Genomic DNA, 26,037 nt, shown 5'->3' on the forward strand with positions numbered 1-26,037 from the left:
CAGCCTGCAGGAGAAGCCTCTCCCACAGCCACAAGGAACATGGCTCTGAGGCTCTGCTCTGCCTGCATTGTCCTCCTCCTCCTCCTCCTCCTGCCCGGCCCCTCGGCCGGGGGGAAGCTGCTGGTGGTGCCCATGGTGGGGAGCCACTGGCTGAGCATGAAGGAGGTGGTGGAGGAGCTGAGCCGGCGGGGCCACGAGGTGGTGGTGGTGGTACCGGAGGTGGCCTGGAATACGGAGACCTCGCAGGCCTACAAGGTGGTCACGTACCCGGTGACGCAGACGCTGGAGGAGCTGGACGGTTCCTTCCGTGACTTCGTGGACATCCACCTGAAGGGCCTGCCCTTCCCCCTGAATGCCCTGGAAATGTACAGGGGCTATGTGCACGTCTTCAACACCTTCTTTAGCCAGTGCAAGGACCTGTTCCACAGCCAGGAGACCCTGAGGGCGCTGAACCAGAGCGGGTTCGATGCCGTGCTGACCGACCCCGTCTTCTTGTGCGGGGCCACGCTCGCCAACTACCTCTCCCTCCCCTTCCTGTTCTTCATGAGGGGCTTGGGCTGCAACCTCCACTTTGAGATCCCACAGTGCCCAAGTCCCCTGTCCTACGTCCCACGGCTGTTCACCCTCAACTCGGACCGCATGACCTTCCTGCAGAGGGTGGAGAACGCCCTGGTTTCCCTCCTTGAGCCCCACTACTGCAATGGTTTCTACGCAGAAGCGCTGAAGTTCTCCTCAGAAGTCCTGCAGAGGGACGTGACCATCGAGGATCTTCTGCACTCTGCTTCCATCTGGCTGCTGAGGTTTGACTTTGTCTTCGAGTACGTCAGGCCCGTGATGCCCAACATGGTCTTCGTTGGAGGAATAAACTGTGCTAAGAAGAAACCTCTGACTAAGGTAAGGCTCCTTTTCCTTCAAATCCCGCATTTTCCTGAGGAAAATTCACTACATTGCTTCCAGGAAATTGATCGCTTTCTTTGTACATTTGGGTGTTCTCCTTTTACCTCTAATCTGATTTTTTTTTTCTTTAATTCTGCCCTTCCTTTTCTTTAATTCTGCCCTTCCTGTTGCTGCCTCACCTTTAATACAGTTTTTGCTCTGATGGTCTGGTACAAAAGGTCTGTGGAGTCCATGAGAAAGTGTAGCAATACCATCAGAGATTTATCCTCTTACAGTCAAGGCAAGAAGAACTTTCATTGGCTCTTTTCAGCCACCTGATTTTGCTGAAAATCTTTGGGTCCAGAGCAAAAAACACACCAAGTAAGCAAGTTCCAAATGAATCTGGTCAGCTCTTGTCACAGCAGTTGCAATAAACCCTTTTGTCTCCAAATTTCCAGCTTTTCAAGAGAATTAATCTTAGATCTGGTCAGTCTCACACCTTCAGTCTGGGCTGCCTCCCAAACATCTCTCAAATACTGGCCCTCACATTTTTGGAGCTGTCTAAAAAATTGCTTTTGTCCACGTCTTCTCAGTGTGACACACTGGAGCTTCTCAGAGCAGTCCCAGCACCCTCTGGGTGTCTACTGAGACAGACCCCATTCTCCAAGGCTGTAAGGGTTTGCTTGGGAATCCCACCACCACCGAGAGAAAAAACAGGAAAGCCTTTGTGCTGGTGGTGGTTTTGCACCAGCTCTTTTCTTCTCAAGGACATCTTCCTTAGCACCACCCAAAGAGACTTCAGCCACCCATCAAAAGTCTTTGCTCTGGCCCTGCTTTTACTTGTATAGATCCCAGAACATTCCTCCAGCAAAGCCCTGAGGGCCTCAGTTCACTGCAGGGAATTTCAGGGAATGGCAGCAAACAAGGGGTCACACCATGCTGGTCAAGCTTTCTTGGAGACCCAAGCTGGGGTACCACCACCTGGTTTTACTGATAACAGCTCAGCAACCCGTTCTTCCCTCAGGAGACTTGGATTTTAGGGGCTGCTCATGCCTCCCTGGGAGTGGGCTCAGAGCCACACATCCAGCTGCCAAACTCCTGAAGGGAGGGAGAAACAGCCCCCCTTCGAACTTCTCTCTCCTCCGGCTGCCAGCTTGGGCCTTGAACACTTTGTTCTCTCTCTGCCGTGGTTTTCATCCAAGCAGTCAGTCCTCTAGTGTTTTTTATCCTTTACCCTCTTACATGAGAGAAGGGGGGGCTTCAGTGCCACACCTGCCCCTGGCCCAGGGCCGGGGGAGGAGAGAGGCCTGGCCCCCACCTGGGCCCTGCCGCCGCTCCTACAGGGCTACCTAATTTAACTGCTACCAATGTCAACTGCGCCACAGCCTTCTCTTCCGTCCTCTTAAATATGTAATTAGCAATAGTGTTACTGAACTTTTTGATTGGCTTTTTCTCTGGAAATCCACCTGGACAAAACCATCTTCAGCCCCAGGGCATCAATGACATCAAAAGCAGTGGGGTGAGGCTGAAAAGTCGTGCTTGTGCTGAAGCTGCTGGTTGGCCCAGTCAGGCCTGAGCCCTGGGCTCTCTCCTGGCTCTCTGGGGGTTGTTGGAGCACCATCAGGGTCCGTTCTAGGCCTGCTGGGGAGGAGTTGGACACCCCATGTGGAACAGCTGTGTGAAGCATGAACTTGGGCTTCACCTTCACAGATCTGCCCCTCAGCTGCCCCCTCTGCCCCTCACCCCCTGTGGAGATTCCTGCCTGCTCAGAAGAGCTGGTTCATCCTCCTTCTCCCCTTTTCCCGCTGTGTCCTCAGCGGAACGATCCGAACATCCACCAATCCACCCGCAAGGAGGCTCTTTGGCTCTGCTGCTGGGGTGGTGGAGCTGCTCACACTGGCACCTCCTGCCTTCCTGGCAGACAAGTCCTGAGAGATCTGACAGCACCTGCAGGAGCTGATTCCCCACTAACACCAGGGAACTGACTCAGCCCACGAAGGGTCACGGTTTGACTTTCAAAAGAGAATAAAAGAGAAATAAAAGAAAAAACACCCGCAATCCAAAGCAGTGAATTATTAACTAAGGGATTATCTCGAAGCAAAGTGCAACACCCATCATTTCCCTTCAAAAGCGCCTTCCAGCCACAGCCTGCAGGAGAAGCCTCTCCCACGGCCACAAGGAACATGGCTCTGAGGCTCTGCTCTGCCTGCATTGTCCTCCTCCTCCTCCTCCTCCTGCCCGGCCCCTCGGCCGGGGGGAAGCTGCTGGTGGTGCCCATGATGGGGAGCCACTGGCTGAGCATGCAGAAGGTGGTGGAGAAGCTGAGCCGGCGGGGCCACGAGGTGGTGGTGGTGGTGCCGGAGGAGGCCTGGAATTTGAAGACCTCGCAGGCCTACAAGGTGGTCACGTACCCGGTGACGCAGACGCTGGAGGAGCTGGACGGTTCCTTCCGTGACTACAAGGATGCCCACCTGAAGGGCCTGCCCTTCCCGCTGAACGCCCTGGAAGTGTACAGGAGCACGGTGAAAATCTACAACACCTTCTTTAGCCAGTGCAAGGACCTGTTCCGCAGCCAGGAGACCCTGAGGGCGCTGAACCAGAGCGGGTTCGACGCCGTGCTGACCGACCCCGTCTTCTTGTGCGGGGCCACGCTCGCCAACTACCTCTCCCTCCCCTTCGTGTTCTTCATGAGGGGCTTGGACTGCAACCTCCACTTTGAGGTCCCACAGTGCCCAAGTCCCCTGTCCTACGTCCCACGGCCGTTCACCTTCAACTCGGACCGCATGACCTTCCTGCAGAGGGTGGAGAACGCCCTGGTTTCCCTCCTGGGACTCAAGTACTGCGATGGTTACTACGCAGAAGCGCTGAAGTTCTCCTCAGAAGTCCTGCAGAGGGACGTGACCGTGAAGGATCTTCTGCACTCTGCTTCCATCTGGCTGATGAGGCTCGACTTTGTCTTTGAGTACGTCAGGCCCGTGATGCCCAACATGGTCTTCGTTGGAGGAATAAACTGTGCTAACAAGAAACCTCTGACTAAGGTAAGGCTCCTTTTCCTTCGAGTCCTGCATTTTCCTGAAGAAAATTCACTACACTGCAGCTGGGAAATTGATGGCTATTGGTCATTTTTAATTTCTGGGAATGATTTAAAACAACCAGCTTTGGGCAGGTGTTTTCCACTGGCTGAAATCAAACCACCCTATAGAGACACCTCCTGGAATTAATAAGGATTTTCTCACAAAAACAGGGATTTCATCTGCCAGCTACAAATTACTGTACTCAGTGAAGTGCATTATTCGCCAAGCAGATCCAGTCTGGATTTAGTTTTAATGGAATCTGACATATATTTCTTTAATCTGACCGAAACCCCAAAGGCCACGCTCTGGGACTCACATTTTGGTTTTAACTCCAGGCTCTGCAACGACAGTTAATTTGCTTTGGTTGTACTTTCCTACCATTCACTTCCCAAATTGTCTGTCTGTCTTAAGTTGTTCCTGTTTGGGGAGGTGGAACATAAATATCACATTGAAATGGGAGGAAATAACCCACAAATAGTGTATTTGGTGAATGCAAACCCCAGGTTTTCACATCTATTCCTTAACATTTGCTTTTACCAGGATTGTTCTGCAGGGTCTTCAAAGCTGAGTTAGAAATTCAAAGCTATTTTGTAGTCTCTGAAATATTAACATTGTTTTGTTCCCGGACACAAATCTCTTCCCTAGGAAATTACTCCTTCCCTTCTGAACTGTGCTCACACAATATCCCTGCACAGTCTTGGAGCTGAAGGGGTGGTTTTTGCTTTCTTCTTTCAGGTTTCTTTTATACTCTTTGACAGGCTTATGCAGAGCCCACTAAATCTGACAAATAAGAATAATCTTGACAAATAAGAATAGCAGTATAAACTAGAATATTAGAATAACTAAGTAAGGCATTCTTTCACTTTAGACTCAAAGGCTGGCACTAGTTTGAGATTTAGGAGGCAAATTCTTGCTGTTTGCATGGCATTTACTGTGCATCTTGAGGAACTCAGAGCTGCAAAGAGTCTGTATGTTTGCTACAAGGGCAGAGCCATCCTGCCCTCATTGTCTACAGAATGACCTCTCACCGAATATTTTATCTCTGTGCCTGCCACCTTCTGTCTTCACACTCTCAGCAGGTGAAAATCACATGTTCCAGACCTGGCAAAACCTTGTGTATTCCTCCTTCTCTGCCTTTCTTAGCCCCATTTTCTGCAGACAGCAGAGGAATTTCTCCTATTTCACCTGGAATAGGGCCCAGCAAGGGGGCAGAAATGCAGCAGAGAGTAAACAAGTGTGAAGTGAATCAGAGGGGAGGGAAAAATAAAATCTATCTGCTCACAGCCCTGGGTTGGCCATTATTGTTCAGAAATACAATTACAAGGCAAGATAAACACCTCATTTGTAGCCAAATTTAAGCCAAAGTTGCTTCTTTGGGTCCATAAAAACACAGTTCGCATGATTTGATCAAGGCAAAATTCAGGGCTCAAAGCTACAGCCACCTTTCAAAGTTCCTCCTGCTTCTTCTTACCTAATTTACTTACTTTAACAGCTGGTTACCTGCAAATATTCAAATAAACCCCAGATTTAAGTAGGTGGTTACTCAAGTAAAGAAAAAAATGCAGCTGAAAAGAAAAAAAAAAAGAAAAAGCCCATTGTACCTCCAGGCACAAGGATGGAGAGCCCAGGTCCTGTTTTGAAACCCTCCGGGCAGACCCAGCAGCACATGGGGAGCTCTGGTAAAGGAACATTTCTAACTGGTCCTTTCAAATTAAAGTGAATGTCTCAGCCTGACAGTGCTGCTCTAACCACGTTCATCTCAGCTTGCTCCTCCCCACATCCCTGCACCTGCAGAAGAGATAGTGAAGGAAGCTGTAAAACACAAAAATCCCCTCCAGAAAAATCCCCTCCTGCCTCGGGAACCTCATCTTAAAGCTAAGTTAAAATTTAAAAAGAAACTAAGTTAAAATTACTTCTGTAACGTGAGTTTAAAGGCACGATATCTGAGAGAGGGCTGTGGACAAAAATCTGCAAAGGGTTTAAGAGTGTTATATTTATTTACAAATATCAAACACAATGATATTTGCTGCATAAATATTTGTAATAGTTCCAGTTACAAAGTTACCTGGACAGCCCTAAATGTCACCTGTCTGTTAGGGCAGTCATTCATTTCAGGATAATATACTATCACTGCCATATCCTTTTTAGTTCCAGCCTAGGAAAGAGCTGCAGCTTAGGAAACAATCTGTGCTGTGTGATCTCCTTCCCTGCTGCTTCTCACCCTCACAGAGGTTTCAATGACTTTCCAGTTCCCAGAATTGCTCTTGTGGGGTGTTTTTCCTCCCAAGTCCTGCTGGCCAAACTAAATCCTGTCTTATCCTCTGCAGGCAAAATGCCAAGGCAGGAAAAACCTGAGGGGGGAATTGGGCAGGTTCGTGTCAGCAACCACCAACCTGCACTTGCCAGAGCTTGCTCAGCATGCAAAAAAAGAGAAAGGGCTGGCTTCAACTGCACAAGGATTCCTCCAGGGATAAGCCTGATCCTTCATCCAGAGACCTGGGAAATCAAATTACATCAAATCCCACCGTGGGTTGGGTTGGGAGGGACCTTAAAGCTCATCCAGTCCCATGGGCAGGGACACCTTCCAGCAGCCCAGGATGCTCCCAGCCCCATCCAGCCTGGCCTTGGACACTTCCAGGGCTCCACAGCTTCTCTGGGCATCACTCTGGGATTTGAGCAACCTCTCCCTGCTTGCAGGGCCTGGAGCACAAGCTGGGGCATCAATCTCACCCCACAGGAGGAAAACAAATCCAGGTTTTTGTGGAACCAACTCTTCCAGGCTGCCTGGAAAACATTTGGGGTTAGCTCTAGTTTTAGTGCTGCTGAGATATCCATTTTCCACCCTTTTTCCTTAATGCCCCTGTTTGCTGCTCAGAAATTCACACGTCCCAGGGATGAGCAGCTAGGGAGAGCTTTAGGACAGTGTCAACTCCCCAAAGCCAGCTCAGAGACACCCTGGAATAACCCCCACAAGCTTTGTCCCATCTGAGAGGAGAACACACCCGCAGTCTGGGGTCACCCAGGCCTGGTTTAACACAAACCTGACACCCTTTAGTCCCCAGTGGGGAAAGTTTTCCTCCAAGCAGGCTCATGGCTCTCACTGCTAGAGCCCTCAGCTCACCAGATCCCTGTTTGCACATAAATCAGGAGCACCACACCCTTCAGAGCTGAAAGGGCTGCAGGTGCCCTTTGCTCCTGCTAATGAAAAACAAACACAGGGAAACTTTGCATGTTAGTTTGAACTATTGACCAGGCTGTTAATTGCCTCAGTAATAATTACCCAGCATCGATCTGACCTGTACTAACCTAGAACTTCATCCTTTCTTACCTCTAATTTGATTTTTTTTTTCTTTAATTCTGCTCTTCCTGTTGCTGCCTCACCTTTAACACAGTTTTTGCTCTGATGGTCTGGTACAAAAAGTCTGTGGAGTCCATAAGAAAGTGTCTGTGAGAGGAGAGAGCCCAGAGGTCTGGTTTGGTTGTTGGGGTTTTCCACGTGTCTGTGCTGTCAGTGGGATCAGGGAAAGGTATCACAACTCCTCCCAAATTTTGCTTTGTTCACAGCCCATAGAAAGGGTTTGCAAGGCCATGACCAGAGGCCATGGCTCCTTCTTTGTGTCCCAAAAGGCCTGTTCCACCCTCCTTTCCCTTTGTTTGCCCTGAGCCCAGCATTTAGTTCCTCTATTTTTGGAGGGGGAAAAAGCCAAACAGGATTGTTCTCCTCCTCCTCAGCTTTGGGACTGCCTGAGACATCCTGGGGGCTGTGATCTCTTCAGAAGAGCTGCAGGTTTGACTGCTTCCAGAGGCTGGGCATTTAACAGGAGCCTTGTGTTCTCAGTGGGGTTAGTCCATGAAGGAGATGGTGCTGCAGTTTCCAGCCCTTCTGCAGGGTGTGTTTTAAGGGCTGCCCTCTGAAAGCAAAAGCAGGCTTGTTTTCTCAGGAGGTGTGTAATCCAGGAGGGAACAGTTAGTGACCTGCTGAGCCACTTGGATCCTCGGGATCAGATGGGATCCACGCTGGGGTGATGAGGGAGCTGGCAGAAGAGCTCGCCAAGCCGCTCTCCATCATTTCCCAAGTCAGGGTTGCACTTGATGATCTCGGAGGTCTTTTCCAACCCAGCTGATTCTACGATTCTGTGATTCTCTGATTTCCCAAGTCAGTGGTCTTATCCACAATTATTACTGCAAGATGCCAGCCCTGCTCTTAGTTTTGTGGAGGAAGAAAGGTGCTGACAGACTTCCAAGCTTAAACATTAACAGAGAGCCCGAATGTTTTTCCAAGGACACCACGCTTCCCTTCCATTACACGGACACGTGCAATATTGCAGGCTAATCCCAACAGTGGTGGGAAGTTAAATATTTCTTTCTGTGGTCAATAAGTTCCCTGCTTAGCTTGCATGGACCTGCATATAAAGGAGTGCACGGCAGCCCTGTGGAACAGAACCCTCTGCTTCCCTTCCACCACAATGGCTCTCCCCTCCCAGTGCTTTTTCGGCCGGACGAGCCTCCTGCTTCTCCTGGCATGGTCCTTCATCCTTGCTGAAGGCGGGAAGATCCTGGTGATCCCTCAGGACGGGAGCCACTGGCTCAGCATGCGCCCGGTGGTGGAGAAACTGCGGCAGAAGGGCCACGAGGTGGTGGTGGTGGTGCCCTCCACGAGCCTGTACATGACGTCGAAGGAGCCTCACAACTACACCGTGAGGGTCTACCCCGCCCCCTACCCGGACGGGCATTTGGCTGCCGCGCTCAAGGCCTTCATCGATGCTCATTTCACCGGAGGATCCGTTTTGAACCTCGTTATTGCCTCGTACCAGAGCACGGTAGAGCTGTCCAAGGTCTTCTTCATGAACTGCGAGAGCCTCCTGCGCGAGCGAGGCCTGATGCGGGAGCTGGCAGAGAGCCAGTTCGACGTGGTGTTCACGGATCCCATCCTCATGTGTGGGCCCGTGGTGGCCGAGTACCTTGCAGTCCCTTCCGTCTACTTCCTGCGGGGCTTTCCCTGTGGGATGGATTTCGATGCCACCCAGTGTCCAAACCCTCCTTCCTACATCCCCAAGTTCTTCCTGTACTATTCAGACACCATGACCTTTGCTCAGCGTGTGAAGAACATGCTGGTGCATCTCCTGGAGATCTTTTACTGCAAGCCAGTATATGCTAAAGTGGAAGATCTTGCATATGAGGTGTTGAAGAAGAAGGTGACAGCCACAGAGCTTCTGAGCCGTGGGTCATTTTGGTTAATGAGATATGATTTTGTGTTTGAGTTCCCAAGACCAGTGATGCCCAACATGGCTTTTATTGGAGGGATAAACTGTCAGCAGAAGAAAAAACTCTCTCAGGTATAACGTTTTATTTTGTTGGGGGTTTTTTTGTTTGTTTTTTCTTCTGGTGAAAAGGCAAAAATATAAATAGGAAAACAGAGTCATAGTTTGGGTTGGAAGGGACCTGGAAGGTCATCTCACTTGGCAGGGATGCCACTCCCATCCCTACATCAAATCTCACCTGAAAACATCTTGGTGTTTAAAAATAAAAAGATAATGACAAGTCCTGCATGAGGCAAAAGTGGGACTTTCTAATATCCAGCACTCAGGTTACATCATTTCCTGGCGATCCTAAAGCCACATCAGGCCTAATTATGAGAATTTACATGACAGGTAACTTTTATGCAAAGGTTAAACTCTTACTGAACTGAAGCTTACCTCAGTTTTGGTGTCCTCCCTTCCCAGTGGGAACTGTCTGCCTATACTTCCATATATCCTTTCTCCTTTTGTCCACATTGAAAGTTATAGGGCTTAAGTTTTACCCATTCACCATCTTTTTTTCTGTCACAACCATCTGCCAGACTGATTCCTTTCCATGCTGTTGTGTCAAGGTGTCACTATCAAAACAAATGCTCCCCCCACTTCTTTTTTTATCCTCCCCTTCTTTTACAGGTTATTGAATCAGCTTTGAAGCTTTTCTGGGTGTTTTCTGTAAATTCCAGCTTGGGCTTTTGGGTATCATCAGCCTCCTGGTGTTCCTTTAACAGCTTGTCAGGGCAACTGGTGTGTTTTCTGTGCAGCTCCTTCCTCTGAGCTGTTTGAAACTTCCCACTATGTTAATCCATGTTGGGAACTACCAAAGTTGAGACAGTGTGGGTGATGGAGCTGCTCCTTTTGGAGGGCAGGTTCCTGGGGAGGGCAGAAAGCTGGGAAGAGAAAACTCCACCAGGGCTGTAGAGCCCTGAACGCCCTGCAGATGGGAGCTCCATCCAAAGGCACCTGCCCTGCCACCTACTTCTAAACTTATAAATTTTAATGAGAGCTTATCACCAGCTTTTAAAGCCCCAGCAATTCATAGCCAAGAGGGACCTGTATTGAACTGCCCTGACACTGGCCCCTGAACAACTCATGACTTGGTGAATCGGCAGCATGTTGTTGGACCCTGTTATCAGAGGTACAACGGTGAACTGCTGTTTCACAACCTCGTTTTAGAGCTGACAAGATAAGGGGTTAGGTGAAAGTTGTGTGGAGAGGTGAGGGAAGGCTTCCTGTTGGCTGCTTCTCTCAGAAAAAAAAAAATGGAAGTTTGCATTAATGGAAAGAAATTGAATTTTTCTCAGCGGTGCCCAATGGTTTGGGTTATGAAAAACAAAACAAAAACCCCAAACCCAGGTACTTCAACACTGATTTCTCCTATTTATCTCGAAGTTGTATTTCACTGGGCAACTTGCTCTGGTCAGTAAATGTCAGGGTGGTGGCTGAGGGCAAGAAGAGGAGTCTGAGGTGTCTCAGCTCGCGTGAGTGAAGGCGGCACACCTTTCTCAGCTCACGCAGAGCCACCTTGGCAGCACAGACCCGACCTTTCCCTTTTATGATGATGAATCACCTGCCCTGGCTCCGTTGCGTGCAAACCTGTGAACCCCTGGATCAGGAGTCAAGTGCAAGGGCAGAGGGAGCAGTGGGAGTGGTGCCACTCCGGACGCTGGCGCGGGTGGGGCACGGCTACAAAAGCCCCAGAGCCAGCCCCGGCCTCTCAGTGTGTGGGCTCCTCTCTGTGCAGCTGCCAACATGCTGCGGGCACTGCTGCTCCCCTTCCTGTGCCTCCTGGGTCCTGCCAGCGCTGGGAAGCTGCTGGTGATCCCCATGGAGGGCAGCCACTGGCTCAGCATGAGGGAAGTGTTGGCAGAGCTGAGCAAGAGGGGGCACGAAATTGTGGTTCTGGCCCCGGACAACAAGGTACTCATCGACTCCTCAGATATCTATGACTTGAAAACCTACCCTGTCCCCATCAAGAAGGAAGAGATGGTAGCACTGATGCGCTCGTTCGGTCCGAGGTGCTTTAGTGAGGAGCCCTTCCTGATCAGGTTTTGGAATACTCTGAAAGATTTCCAGAAGAGCGCTTCTGTGTTCGAATCCACCTGCAGATCCCTGCTGTACAACCAGGAGGTGATGAAATACATCCAAGACAGCAAATTTGACGCCGTCCTCACGGACCCCTTCAACCCCTGCGGGCAGATCATTGCCGTTCACTTCTCCATCCCCAGCGTCTTCTTCATGAGGGGAGTGCCGTGTAACATCGACCTCCAGGCTGCTCAGAGCCCCGACCCGCCCTCCTACGTCCCGCGCATGTTCTCCCTCCTCACGGACCGCATGACCTTCTCCCAGAGGGTGAAGAACTTCCTGATCTTCCTCTCCGAGTCCTTCAGCTGCAGCGTCGCCTTCTCCCCCTTCGAAGGGCTGGCCTCGGAGTTCCTGCGCAGGCCGGTGACAATGAGGGAGCTCCTGAGCCACGGGGCCGTGTACCTGAAGAGACTCGACTTCGCCTTTGACTACCCCATGCCTGTGATGCCCAATATGGTTTTCATTGGAGGCATCAACTGCGGGCACAAGAAAGCGCTGTCTGAGGTCGGTGACGGGCTGGGAAAGGGGGAACAAGGGGAGAGTTCCGGCAGTGCCACCCCTGTGGGATCCCAGAGCTTTGACAGGGGTCACACCTCTCCCTCCGAGGGACAGGACAGCAGGGAATGGCTTCCCACTGCCACAGGGCAGGGTTAGATGGGATATTGGGAAGGAATCCTTCCCTGGGAGGGTGGGCAGGCCCTGGCACAGGGTGCCCAGACGAGCTGTGGCTGCCCCTGGATCCCTGGAAGTGTCCAAGGCCAGGCTGGACGGGGCTTGGAGCAGCCTGGGCTGGTGGGAGGTGTCCCTGCCCATGGCAGGGCATGGAACTGGATGAGCTTTGAGGTCCCTTCCCACCCAAACCATTCTGGGATTCTTTGATTCTACCTACAGGTATAATTTAGATTAAGGCTTTCTGTATCCACATAAAAAACAGGCACGAGATGTGATCCCACCTCCTTTCCTCGGGTCTGCCCAGCACGGGGGATTTGTTTGGTGAGGGGATCGGATGCCCTGCTGTGTTTAATTCCAGCTGAAATCAGGGACACAAGCACCATCTCAGGCAGGAATTCATGCCAAAAGGGCTGCTGGACTATAACAGCTCTTCCAATAATTCTCTGCCTCTTAAAGAGGCAGGAGAATATTTCTTCAAGACCATTTGCTGCTTATCTAGTGAGAAAAACAACTCCTGCTAAGAGCATCCTGTGCTCTTTTACGTACCAGCAGTCTTGTGTTTGAGTCCAAGGCTAATATTTTGTTGTGAAGGTTTTTGTCTGACAGCACCTTCCATCACAAACACGAGGCAGCTGAATTTTCCACTGCACTTTTAGGTTTGGATCAGGGAAATGTGGACGGGTGGTTGCTGTGGTCCATGAAGTCCCTGATTAGCTTGTTGGAGCTCGTGATATGTGCTAGCTCCTTGCTGCAGGTGCTGGATATCCTTGCTTGCTCGTGCTGTAGGTAGAACGGTCTCATGTAAAGCCAGAGGTTAAGTGGAAAAGGAGATACAGGAGTAGGCAGATGCTGAATCTGAGCATCACCCAGGTGTCTCAGCAACAAACCCCTTTGTTTCCCAGAGAGGATAAAGTTTTGTCTTTGTGAACATGACTCCAAAATAAACAGACTCTCCTCTCTTCTTCCCTTGAACTTCTTCCACTTGCCAGCCTTCCCGGATCCTTAGGGAATGGATTCCTCCTGCCTCTCACCACTCTCACTCTTCCCCCAGACTCTCGGGCCTTTGTGAACGTGAATCTTCTTTTACAAGGAAAGGCATTTGCATTTCACAAGCCGGGCTTGTAAAATCCTCCCCAGAGCCAACCTTCCCCTCGGGCTTTGCTTCACTCCTCCCACTCCACTTGATGCCAGGCTGGAATTGTTTCTTTCTGCTGATCTTCTCTTCCATAAAATTCCCCATCAGACTGTCACTTTTATCAGGGTGGTGCTTTTTCCTATCTGCTCTCTCCACCAGAGCTGCTCAGCGGCTCCTCGGGGACAAAGCCCCGGCAGATCCTTTGGGATGCATCGCACAGGCAAGGCCGTGGAGCAACTCCAGCTAAAAATCAGGCTCTGCTCTGGATACAAGGGTCACTCTAATCTACTCCGGGGGCTAAAGATCATAGTCCGGCAGCAATATTTATTGCAGGAATATTGATTCTTCACGCTCCTGGAAGAAGAAAATGAGGGGGAGATTTAGGTCAGGATGAGAAGGAGTTTGTGGTGCACGACAGCACCAGTTCGGGGGTTTCCTTCGCTGATCCAACCCTCTGCTGCACTGGATTGCATCTGTACCTGGTGCTGTTCCCGGCCCCAGCGCTGAGCTGGGTGTAAATCCCAGAGCTGGGTGTAAATCCCAGAGCCTGCTCCTGAGGATTTGCCCAGACTCTGTGCTCTACAGTGCCATAACTTTATAATTTTGACCATAAACCCGACAACATTTCAGAACAGCGGTGAGATGCCTACCGAGAAGAAGGAAAGCAAGAAAGCGTTTTTAATCCCTGCTTTCAGCGAGCCTGGTTACTTGCCAATGCCAGCACTATTCACAGGCTTGGCATTTAATTTTGGCGAAGTCTGCCGATCAGTCAGCGCGGGGATTGAGTGAGACATCGAGCCCAGCTCTGCCCAGCCCGAGTTGATCTGTCCCTAAAGGACTCATGGATGCCTTGAGGGGTTCTCGGTGACTGGTTTTGCTGGAAGAGCCGGGTCGTTAAGGTGGAATGTCTGCCTATCTGCCGTTCGAGCTCCTGGCCTCGGAGGTTCTTGGCAGGGCGGTGACGATGGCTGAGCTCCTGAGCCCGCTGGTTCAAAAGGATGCATTTTGTTTTTGAGTACCCCATGCCGGCGATGCCCAACATGGTTTTTATTGGAGGTATAAACTGTGGAAAGAAAAAGCCCTTGGCTCAGGTCAGTGACTTCCAGGAAACAATAATTAGCGTTTAATGCTGTTTTGCAAGTGCTCCGTGTGTAAATAATCGTGTGCGTGAATCGGTGAGGTTTATACAACATAAAGCTATTTACTGTAGAGGCAAAAACCAGGGGAAATAGGCAAAGAAATAGGCAAAAAATGGGGTTCATTTTTAATTCCCTCTCACTCCTGCAGGTAATTTTCTATAGAATTATCAGGATCTGAGCATTTTTGCTCTCCCAACTGTTTCGTGGGTTAGGTGGGAGTAGTTCATGACTGCACTGAAGAGGCACAGACCCACCCACGGGTGAGGGTGATCCCTGTCTTACCAGGTGTTTAAAGATAAGTGTTATTAACTCAAACTCTTTGTTTTCCTGTCACAATCAATTTTTAAAAACAACGAATCTTTTTGGTTGGTGGAACCACCGTTAAATAATTTAGAAGTGAAGCATCATAACTCACCAGTGGGTAGATAATGTTCTGGTTGCTCTGTGTCTGCATTTGCTGTCTTCCCTACAAAGGGAGCTGCAGTACTTTGAGAAATGTCCTTAAAAATACTCATCAACCTCCCTAGTAAATTATCCCACTGCCAAAGTTACTTCTGTGCCATAACTTTCCTAATTAGGGCTTGTCTGCAAATCCTGCCTGTGCATTTATGTGGTTTGCTTTCGTGGCCCTGGGGCAAACTCTTCCCGGAATGATCTAAAATTGCTAATGCAGTTTTAATTATAGCTGACAAAAGCCATCCCCGTGTTCTTCCTCCTCCCAGCCCCTACTTCAGCCTTCCGAAAAGAGGCTTTTCATGGAAATGAACTCTGAGGGCCAATTTTCCATTTTCCTTGCAGTGTCCCGATATAAAACTGCTGAAAAAACCCCAGCCCATTTCCCGTGTGAAGCTTAAATATTTTTCTGATCTTCTCACAAATAGGAGAAGCATTACGGACTGGCAGGGGGGGGGAGGAATTTTCTTACCCTGGCAGCTGTGGTTTGGAATATCAGTGTCGTGTGATTTAGCTCTTTGGAGCAGATTTGGTGAAGGATCCCTCGTTTCCTTAAATCCCAGAATGGCCCCTAGGAGGGTCTGGAACCTGAGCTTCTCTTACAGAGGGTGGGATTTTGCTCCCCCAGCCCCGCCTTGGTGCCCACCTGTTGCTGAAATTAATGTTCATTGGCTATTAATTATACCATTCCCTTAATTAGTTAGTATTCTGGCTTCTATTTGTTGTTGATTTCTAGCTTCTCATGCTAATTAGCCTTTATTTTCAGTCTTTTAATTACCTTTTTCTCGGACAGGGAGGGGTTCAGTCTTTATCTCGTGGTCCTGCAACCTCGTGGTCCATACATTCTGCATTTCTTGTGTCCAGTCTGAGTAATAATCTCTCTCTCTCCCAGGCTTTGTTAACCTCCTTCTAGGTCTGAGATCATTTCCAAGCATATCCAGTTGCTTTAGCAAAAGGTAAATCTGGTACTTTTCCCAAACTTGGGAAAACCCTGTGGCAAACCTTGTTAAATGCCGGCTACAGCAGAACGTGACAGAGCAGAAAATTACCCTGCTTGTGATTAATTAAAGCAATTCATTAGAAAATCATTAGGGAGGTTGTATCAGTTCCTAATACAGACGTGAGGGCAGTGGGGTTGCCAGTGAAGACTGAAACAAAAAAAGAGTCCCCCAGGCTTCTCCTTGTCCATCCTCTCCAGTCTCCCAGTCTTGCTTGTGGGGGGGATGGATACACTTCCTCTGACCTTGCTTTTCTGCTGATGGACCTGTAGAAACCCTTCTTGTTTGCATCCCTGCCCAAGTTCAGCTCCAGCTGCACCGTGGCCTCCCTGCCCTCCTCCCTCCCCAGCCAGAGGGCTTTCCTGCAAACCCGGGGCTCCTCCATGCACAGAGGGAGGTGTTTCCCAGGGGAGCTGCTGCCCCAATCAGAGGCTGCCTGCAGTTTACCACCTCTTATTCCATCTTTGCCGTGCCCGTGATTAAACATTGACCGAGCAACAAATAAGTCCAAAGATCACCCGGGCAAAGCACGGCCCAGGTGGTTTAAAAATCCCAGAGCTGGGGAGGTTCTTCCTCAGAGGCTCTCGCTGATTTATGCAGGGATGGCCCCGGGGCTCGGTGCTCCCCCAGCGGTCCCAGCCAGGCTGGTGGTGCTGCTGTCCCTGCTGGGTTTGGCTGCAGCTGGGAAGCTCCTGGTGGTGCCGGCGGACGGGAGCCACTGGCTCAGCATGAGGGAGGTGCTGGATGTTCTCCGGCAGAGGGGACACGAAATAGTCGTCGTGGCACCCGCAACCAGTTTGTACATCAAGCCATCCAAGAGTTATGAGTTCAAATCCTATGCGGTGCCTCTCACGCTGGAAGGGGTGAAGAAGGAATTGGCGGCATTTCTGCAGATTTCCTTTGAAGAAGGATCTTTCCTGACAAGATTTTTCAAAGCATATGAAGGGTTGAAAAGACTGGGTGAATTGACAGTTCACGGCTGTGAGTGGCTCCTGAAAGACCAAGAGCTCATCAGGTATCTTGAAGAGAGCAAGTTTGATGCCCTCCTCACAGACCCAGTGTCGCTTTGTGGGTTGATCCTGGCAGAGCATCTTTCCCTTCCCTCCGTGTATTTCCTCCGAGGAGTCCCCTGTGGATTGGATTTTGAAGCCACCCAGTGCCCCAATCCCCCTTCCTACGTTCCCAGGGGGCTTTCACAGCACACAGACCACATGACCTTCCTCCAGAGGGTGGGGAATCTGCTCTATGAGATCCCAATTTTTTCCTCTGTGATTTTGGCTTTCAACCATTCACCAAACTGGCCTCGGAGTTCCTGCATCGGGATGTGACGGTGCTGGATCTCCTGCGCCGGGGCTCCGTTTGGCTCCTGAGGGTAGAATTTGTGATGGACTATCCCCGGCCTTTGATGCCCAACATCATTCCCATTGGAGGGGTGCACTGTGCTCACAAGAAGCTGACTCAGGTAGGTCTGGTTTAGTTCGTGCTGAGGTTGATTTGTGTGTGCTGAGGGTGAAGTTTTGTGCTGCAGAGAGGATTCGAGTTGCCATTTTGGGTGACAGTCCCCCTCCCAGAGTGTTTAAAGTCTCTGCTCTGCCCTCTGAGCTCACAGAGCCAACCTGTCCGTGCCCTGAGGCAGGGCTGGCACACTGGGAGTGCTGCTCAGCCTGGAGGGTGTGTCCTGCAGGAACCTGCATCATCCTCCCATCTTTTCAGCCTTCTCAGCCTGGAAACCAACTGCAAGAGCTGTTCCACAGCCCGGGGGTTTGGGCCTCCCAGAGCTGAGTTTCCTGCGGGAGAGGCAGCAGGTCTTGCCTGGGACAAGCCTGTGCTAGGCTGAGTGGTGCTGTGCAGTGACACATCTCCTGCAGGGCAGGTCACGCAGGGTTGATGACCATGGCACTGTGAGGTGTCAGGAGTGCAGTGCCAGCCAGAGCTGTCCCGGCCTCTCCCAGGGACACTCTATTGTTCCTCTGATAGAGAGGAACACCCACCTGGGAGTTACCTGGTGATTCCAGCACACAGCACCAGCCTGTGCACTTGGCTGAACTTCCCTGCTGGTTCTGCAGCCTTTTATCACCTGGGTGATTACACATTCACCAGGCAGCAAATAAAAGAGGGCTCGGCAGTGGGGCTGAGGCACGGATTGCTCGGGAGCGCGGAGCAGGTGCCGGTGCTGCCAGTGCTTCCTTGCTTGGAGGCTCTCACTGATTTGGGCAGGAATGGCCCCGGGGCTCAGTGCTCCCCAGCCGGTCCCAGCCAGGCTGGTGGTGCTGCTGTCCCTGCTGGGTTTGGCTGCGGCTGGGAAGCTGCTGGTGGTGCCGGTGGACGGGAGCCACTGGCTCAGCATGAGGGAGGTGCTGGAAGTTCTCCGGCACAGGGGGCACGAAGTGGTCGTGGTCGCCCCCGAAGTCAATTTGCACATCAAGCCGTCCAAGAACCTCATGATGAAAATGTACCCAGTGCCTTTCACACAGGAAGAGATGGAGAAAGAATTCCAGGAATTTACGCTAATTTCTTTTGAAGAGGATCTTTTCTGACAAGATTTCTCAAAGTGTACAAAGGGATGAAAAGACTGGGTGAATTGTCAGTTCTCACCTGTGAGTGGCTCCTGAAAAACCAAGAGCTCATCAGGTATCTTGAAGAGAGCAAGTTTGATGCCCTCCTCACAGACCCTGTAGTACCTTGTGGGTTGATCCTGGCAGAGCATCTTTCCCTTCCCTCCGTGTATTTCCTCCGAGGAGTCCCCTGTGGATTGGATTTTGAAGCCACCCAGTGCCCCAATCCCCCTTCCTACGTTCCCAGGGGTTTTCACAGCACACAGACCACATGACCTTCCTCCAGAGGGTGGGAATCTGCTCTATGACATCCCAAATATTTTCCTCTGTGACTTTGCCTTTCAACCATTCATCAAACTGGCCTCAGGTTCCTGCATCGGGATGTGACGGTGCTGGATCTCCTGCGCCGGAGCTCCGTTTGGCTCCTGAGGGTAGAATTTGTGATGGACTATCCCCGGCCTTTGATGCCCAACATCATTCCCATTGGAGGGGTGCACTGTGCTCACAAGAAGCTGACTCAGGTAGGTCTGGTTTAGTTCGTGCTGAGGTTGATTTGTGTGTGCTGAGGGTGAAGTTTTGTGCTGCAGAGAGGATTCGAGTCGCCATGTTTAGGGTGACAGTTCGGTGAATACTCATGAAAGAAATTTCTCTCCCACTTTCTGCCCTCTGTTCTCCACTTGTAGGCCTTTGTACCTGTCTCATTTGCAAACCTGCAGAGACAATGCCTTGTTACTATGCATATTCAAAGCTAATTTGTGTAACACTGTGTAGCTTCTTCCTCCCTTAGTGAGGACAAGCCAGTGGCAAATCCATGGAGCTGTCAAAGCCTTGCAGTCAGCTGTAATCCCTACAGCTCAGCAAATGTTTGTGGTAGCGGGCTGGTATTTACTGAGAAATGCACATCAGCCTTCTGTCCTTGTTGCCTCACCATGTCTTCCTTTGTCAGTGAATTTGCTTCTTTCTTTGTCAGTGAATTTGCTCCTTCACACGGGTATTCCCAAAGCTGGAATCTCGAGGAATGGGGCAGGCTGTGGGCTCTCAGCACCGTCTCTGTTTGCAGGGCAGGTCTCCCAGTGGTTTGACTTGACCATGGCACTGTGAGATCAGAACAAATTCAATGAGCCTCGAGGGGCTTCCTTGGCTTGGCAGCTCCTGCTCCAAGGTGACAAAGCTTTTATCACAGGAGCATGTGTGGCTTATCTGGAGCACCCACTGCTTCTATCAGATTGCTGAACTTCTGCTGCTGGTTCTGCAGCCTTTTATCACCTGAGTGATTACAGATTCACACAGGCAGCAAACAGCCCAGAGGGCTCGAGCAGTCGGGCTGAGGCACAGATTGCTCGGGAGTCGGGAGCAGGTGCCGGTGCTGCCCGTGCTTCCTTGCTTGGAGGCTCTCACTCAGGTTTCTGCAGGAATGGCCCCGGGGCTCAGTGCTGCCCTTCCGCGGTCCCAGCCAGGCTGGTGGTGCTGCTGTCCCTGCTGGGTTTGGCTGCAGGAGGGAAGCTGCTGGTGGTGCCGGTGGACGGGAGCCACTGGCTCAGCATGAGGGAGGTACTGGAAGTTCTCCGGCAGAGAGGACACGAAGTGGTCGTGGTCGCCCCCGAAGTCAATTTGCACATCAAGCCGTCCAAGAACCTCATGATGAAAATGTACCCAGTGCCTTTCACACAGGAAGAGATGGAGAAAGAATTCCAGGAATTTACGCTAATTTCTTTTGAAGAGGGATCTTTTCTGACAAGATTTCTCAAAGTGTACAAAGGGATGAAAAGACTGGGTGAATTGTCAGTTCTCACCTGTGAGTGGCTCCTGAAAAACCAAGAGCTCATCAGGTATCTTGAAGAGAGCAAGTTTGATGCCCTCCTCACAGACCCTGTAGTACCTTGTGGGTTGATCCTGGCAGAGCATCTTTCCCTTCCCTCCGTGTATTTCCTCCGAGGAGTCCCCTGTGGATTGGATTTTGAAGCCACCCAGTGCCCCAATCCCCCTTCCTACGTTCCCAGGGGGTTTTCACAGCACACAGACCACATGACCTTCCTCCAGAGGGTGGGGAATCTGCTCTTTGACTTCCCAAATATTTTCCTCTGTGACTTTGCCTTTCAACCATTCATCAAACTGGCCTCGGAGTTCCTGCATCGGGATGTGACGGTGCTGGATCTCCTGCGCCGGGGCTCCGTTTGGCTCCTGAGGGTAGAATTTGTGATGGACTATCCCCGGCCTTTGATGCCCAACATCATTCCCATTGGAGGGGTGCACTGTGCTCACAAGAAGCTGACTCAGGTAGGTCTGGTTTAGTTCGTGCTGAGGTTGATTTGTGTGTGCTGAGGGTGAAGTTTTGTGCTGCAGAGAGGATTCGAGTCCCCGTTTAGGGTGAGTTTGGTGAATACTCGTGAAAGAAATTTCTCTCCCACTTTCTCCCTCGTTTTCCACTTGTAGGCCTTTGTACCTTCTCATTTACAAACCTGCAGAGACAATGCCTTTTTTACTATGCATATTCAAAGCTAATTTGTGTAACACTGTGTAGCTTCTTCCTCCCTTAGTGAGGGACAAGCCAGAGGCAAATCCATGGGGCTGTCAAAGCCTTGCAGTCAGCTGTAATCCCTACAGCTCAGCAAATGTTTGTGGTAGGGGCTGGTATTTACTGAGAAATGCACATCAGCCTTCTGTCCTTGTTGCCTCACCATGTCTTCCTTTGTCAGTGAATTTGCTTCTTTCTTTGTCAGTGAATTTGCTCCTTCACACGGGTATTCCCAAAGCTGGAATCTCGAGGAATGGGGCAAGCTGTTGGCTCTCAGCACCGTCTCTGTTTGCAGGGCAGGTCTCCCAGTGGTTTGACTTGACCATGGCACTGTGAGATCCAAGAACAAATTCAATGAGCCTCGAGGGGCTTCCTTGGCTTGGCAGCTCCTGCTCCAAGGTGACAAAGCTTTTATCACAGGAGCATGTGTGGCTTATCTGGAGCACCCACTGCTTCTATCAGATTGCTGAACTCTGCTGCTGGTTCTGCAGCCTTTTATCACCAGTGATTACAGATTTACCACAGGGCAAACAGCCCAGGGGTCAAAAGTCGGGCTGAGGCACAGATTGCTGGGAGTGGGGAGCAGGTGCCGGTGCTGCCCGTGGTTCCTTCCTTGGAGGCTCTCCTCAGGTTTCTGCAGGAATGGCCTCGGGGCTCGGTGCTGCCCTTCCCTTCGCAGTGGGAGTGGTGGTGCTGCTGTCCCTGCTGGGTTTGGCTGCAGGAGGGAAGCTCCTGGTGGTGCCGGTGGACGGGAGCCACTGGCTCAGCATGAGGGAGGTGCTGGAAGTTCTCCGGCAGAGGGGACACGAAGTGGTCGTGGTCGCCCCCGAAGTCAATTTGCACATCAAGCCGTCCAAGAACCTCATGATGAAAATGTACCCAGTGCCTTTCACACAGGAAGAGATGGAGAAAGAATTCCAGGAATTTGTGCTAATTTCTTTTGAAGAGGGATCTTTTCTGACAAGATTTCTCAAAGTGTACAAAAGCATGAAAAGACTGGGTGAATTGGCAGTCCTCAGCTGTGAGTGGCTCCTGAAAAACCAAGAGCTCATCAGGTATCTTGAAGAGAGCAAGTTTGATGCCCTCCTCACAGACCCTGTAGCACCTCATGGGTTGGTCCTGGCAGAGCATCTTTCCCTTCCCTCCGTGTATTTCCTCCGAGGAGTCCCCTGTGGATTGGATTTTGAAGCCACCCAGTGCCCCAATCCCCCTTCCTACGTTCCCAGGGGGCTTTCACAGCACACAGACCACATGACCTTCCTCCAGAGGGTGGGGAATCTGCTCTATGAGATCCCCAATTTTTTCCTCTGTGAATTTGCCTTTCAACTCTTTACCAAACTGGCCTCGGAGTTCCTGCATCGGGATGTGACGGTGCTGGATCTCCTGCGCCGGGGCTCCGTTTGGCTCCTGAGGGTAGAATTTGTGATGGACTATCCCCGGCCTTTGATGCCCAACATCATTCCCATTGGAGGGGTGCACTGTGCTCACAAGAAGCTGACTCAGGTAGGTCTGGTTTAGTTTGTGCTGAGGTTGATTTGTGTGTGCTGAGGGTGAAGTTTTGTGCTGCAGAGAGGATTCGAGTTGCCATTTTGGGTGACAGTCCCCCTCCCAGAGTGTTTAAAGTCTCTGCTCTGCCCTCTGAGCTCACAGAGCCAACCTGTCCGTGCCCTGAGGCAGGGCTGGCACACTGGGAGTGCTGCTCAGCCTGGAGGGTGTGTCCTGCAGGAACCTGCATCATCCTCCCATCTTTTCAGTCTTCTCAGCCTGGAAACCAACTGCAAGAGCTGTTCCACAGCCCGGGGGTTTGGGCCTCCCAGAGCTGAGTTTCCTGCGGGAGAGGCAGCAGGTCTTGCCTGGGACAAGCCTGTGCTAGGCTGAGTGGTGCTGTGCAGTGACACATCTCCTGCAGGGGCACAAGGGCCATGCAGGGGGAAGGTGTCAGGAGTGCAGTCCCAGCCAGAGCTGTCCCGGCCTCTCCCAGGGACACTCTATTGTTCCTCTGATAGAGAGGAACACCCACCTGGGTGTTACCTGGTGATTCCAGCACACAGCACCAGCCTGTGCACTTGGCTGAACTTCCCTGCTGGTTCTGCAGCCTTTTATCACCTGGGTGATTACACATTCACCAGGCAGCAAATAAAAGAGGGCTCGGCAGTGGGGCTGAGGCACGGATTGCTCGGGAGCGCGGAGCGGGTGCCGGTGCTGCCGGTGCTTCCTTGCTTGGGGGCTCTCACTGATTTGGGCAGGGATGGCCCCGGGGCTCGGTGCTCCCCCAGCGGTCCCAGCCAGGCTGGTGGTGCTGCTGTCCCTGCTGGGTTTGGCTGCAGGCTGGGAAGCTGCTGGTGGTGCCGGTGGACGGGAGCCACTGGCTCAGCATGAGGGAGGTGCTGGAAGTTCTCCGGCACAGGGGGCACGAAGTGGTCGTGGTCGCCCCCGAAGTCAATTTGCACATCAAGCCGTCCAAGAACCTCATGATGAAAATGTACCCAGTGCCTTTCACACAGGAAGAGATGGAGAAAGAATTCCAGGAATTTGTGCTAATTTCTTTTGAAGAGGGATCTTTTCTGACAAGATTTCTCAAAGTGTATGAAGGGATGAAAAGACTGGGTGAATTGTCAGTTCTCACCTGTGAGTGGCTCCTGAAAAACCAAGAGCTCATCAGGTATCTTGAGGAGAGCAAGTTTGATGCCCTCCTCACAGACCCTGTAGTACCTTGTGGGTTGATCCTGGCAGAGCATCTTTCCCTTCCCTCCGTGTATTTCCTCCGAGGAGTCCCCTGTGGATTGGATTTTGAAGCCACCCAGTGCCCCAATCCCCCTTCCTACGTTCCCAGGGGGTTTTCACAGCACACAGACCACATGACCTTTCTCCAGAGGGTGGGGAATCTGCTCTTTGACTTCCCAAATATTTTCCTCTGTGACTTTGCCTTTCAACCATTCACCAAACTGGCCTCGGAGTTCCTGCATCGGGATGTGACGGTGCTGGATCTCCTGCGCCGGGGCTCTGTTTGGCTCCTGAGGGTAGAATTTGTGATGGACTATCCCCGGCCTTTGATGCCCAACATCATTCCCATTGGAGGGGTGCACTGTGCTCACAAGAAGCTGACTCAGGTAGGTCTGGTTTAGTTCGTGCTGAGGTTGATTTGTGTGTGCTGAGGGTGAAGTTTTGTGCTGCAGAGAGGATTCGAGTCCCCGTTTAGGGTGAGTTTGGTGAATACTCGTGAAAGAAATTTCTCTCCCACTTTCTCCCTCATTTTCCACTTGTAGGCCTTTGTACCTTCTCATTTACAAACCTGCAGAGACAATGCCTTTTTTACTATGCATATTCAAAGCTAATTTGTGTAACACTGTGTAGCTTCTTCCTCCCTTAGTGAGGGACAAGCCAGAGGCAAATCCATGGGGCTGTCAAAGCCTTGCAGTCAGCTGTAATCCCTACAGCTCAGCAAATGTTTGTGGTAGGGGCTGGTATTTACTGAGAAATGCACATCAGCCTTCTGTCCTTGTTGCCTCACCATGTCTTCCTTTGTCAGTGAATTTGCTTCTTTCTTTGTCAGTGAATTTGCTCCTTCACACGGGTATTCCCAAAGCTGGAATCTCGAGGAATGGGGCAGGCTGTGGGCTCTCAGCACCGTCTCTGTTTGCAGGGCAGGTCTCCCAGTGGTTTGACTTGACCATGGCACTGTGAGATCCAAGAACAAATTCAATGAGCCTCGAGGGGCTTCGTTGGCTTGGCAGCTCCTGCTCCAAGGTGACAAAGCTTTTATCACAGGAGCATGTGAGGCTTATCTGGAGCACCCACTGCTTCTATCAGATTGCTGAACTCTGCTGCTGGTTCTGCAGCCTTTTATCACCAGTGATTACAGATTTACCACAGGGCAAACAGCCCAGGGGTCAAAAGTCGGGCTGAGGCACAAATTGCTGGGATTGGGGAGCAGGTGCCGGTGCTGCCCGTGGTTCCTTCCTTGGAGGCTCTCCTCAGGTTTCTGCAGGAATGGCCTCGGGGCTCGGTGCTGCCCTTCCCTTCACAGTGGGAGTGGTGGTGCTGCTGTCCCTGCTGGGTTTGGCTGCAGGAGGGAAGCTCCTGGTGGTGCCGGTGGACGGGAGCCACTGGCTCAGCATGCTGGAGGTGCTGGACGTTCTCCGGCAGAGGGGACACGAAGTGGTCGTGGTGGCTCCTGAAGTCAATTTGCACATCAAGCCGTCCAAGAACCTCATGATGAAAATGTACCCAGTGCCTTTCACACAGGAAGAGATGGATGAAAATTTTCGAGGATTTACAAAGGACTTGTTTGAAGAGGGATCTTTTCTGGAGAGATTCATTAGGTTTTATCAGCGGTCGAAGAAATCCTCTGCTCTGTTCCTGGCCACCTGCACACACCTACTCTACAACAGGGAGCTCATCAGGTACCTTGAGGACAGCAAGTTTGATGCCATCCTCACAGACCCCTTTCTCCCCTGTGGGCAGATCGTGGCAGAGCATCTCTCGGTCCCTTCCTTGTTTTTCTTGCAGCAAATGCCCTGTGGTTTGGAATATGAAGCCACCCAGTGCCCCAACCCCCCTTCCTACGTTCCCAGGGCCTTTACAGTCCACACAGACCACATGACCTTCCTCCAGCGGGTCAGGAACGTGCTCTATGACATCCCCAATTTTTTTCTCTGCGACGTTGTCTTCCAACCGTACGGCAAGCTGGCCTCGGAATTCCTGCGTCGGGATGTGACCGTGCCGGACCTCCTCCGCCAGGCTTCCATCTGGCTCTTGAAGATAGACTTCGTCTTGCACTTCCCAAAGCCCTTGATGCCCAACATGGTTTTGGTTAGTGGAGTAAACTGTGCTTCCAAGAGGCTCAGCCAGGTGGGTCCCGCTGCGGTTTTCCCCGGCACGGCTCTGAGGAGCTGCAGCGTGGGGTGTGTTCCAGTCCTCCCTCTGGGGGTGAGGATTTCAGGCTGCTTTTGTTCTGCCATCAGTGCAGGCATCGCAGGGTAGAGGTGGAGGGAGGGCTGTCCATGGAATTAGCCCTGGGAGGCGCTGTGCCTCTGCTCCAAACCCGCTCTGGCACTGGAGGGGTTGCCCAGCACCTCCTCCCTCAGGGCTCTTGACCTGTCACAGGACACACTTGGTTTGAGGAGACCTTTGCTCGTCCTCTGATCCAGCTTGGCTGATCTCCTCTACATTCCTGTCTTTTTTCTTCTTTAAGGAAAGATTCTCTGTGCTTTGAATTGTCAGAGACTCACAAAAAAACCC

At 51.3% G+C, this 26,037-nt stretch overlaps 1 protein-coding gene across 7 annotated transcripts in view; it reads left to right on the forward strand.

The window, feature by feature from the left end:
* LOC126652578 (UDP-glucuronosyltransferase 1A1-like) overlaps nucleotides 1–26,037 on the forward strand; it is a 38,730-nt gene continuing 12,693 nt past the window's right edge. The window contains exons 1-2 of one of the 7 annotated variants that reach the window (XM_050339480.1): nucleotides 1–395; nucleotides 3,416–3,914. In XM_050339480.1, the coding sequence (XP_050195437.1) occupies nucleotides 40–395; nucleotides 3,416–3,914 (855 nt within the window). In that variant the 5' untranslated portion in view covers nucleotides 1–39. Of the gene's footprint in view, nucleotides 895–3,259; nucleotides 3,915–8,383; nucleotides 9,287–16,313; nucleotides 16,464–21,427; nucleotides 22,300–24,771; nucleotides 25,648–26,037 lie in introns of those variants that run through there. The other 6 variants (XM_050339479.1, XM_050339474.1, XM_050339478.1 and 3 more) reach the window with 6 other exon arrangements.

Source organism: Myiozetetes cayanensis, unplaced genomic scaffold, assembly GCF_022539395.1.
Source record: "Myiozetetes cayanensis isolate MyiCay16 unplaced genomic scaffold, myiCay2020 scf9, whole genome shotgun sequence".
Lineage (NCBI taxonomy): Eukaryota > Metazoa > Chordata > Aves > Passeriformes > Tyrannidae > Myiozetetes > Myiozetetes cayanensis.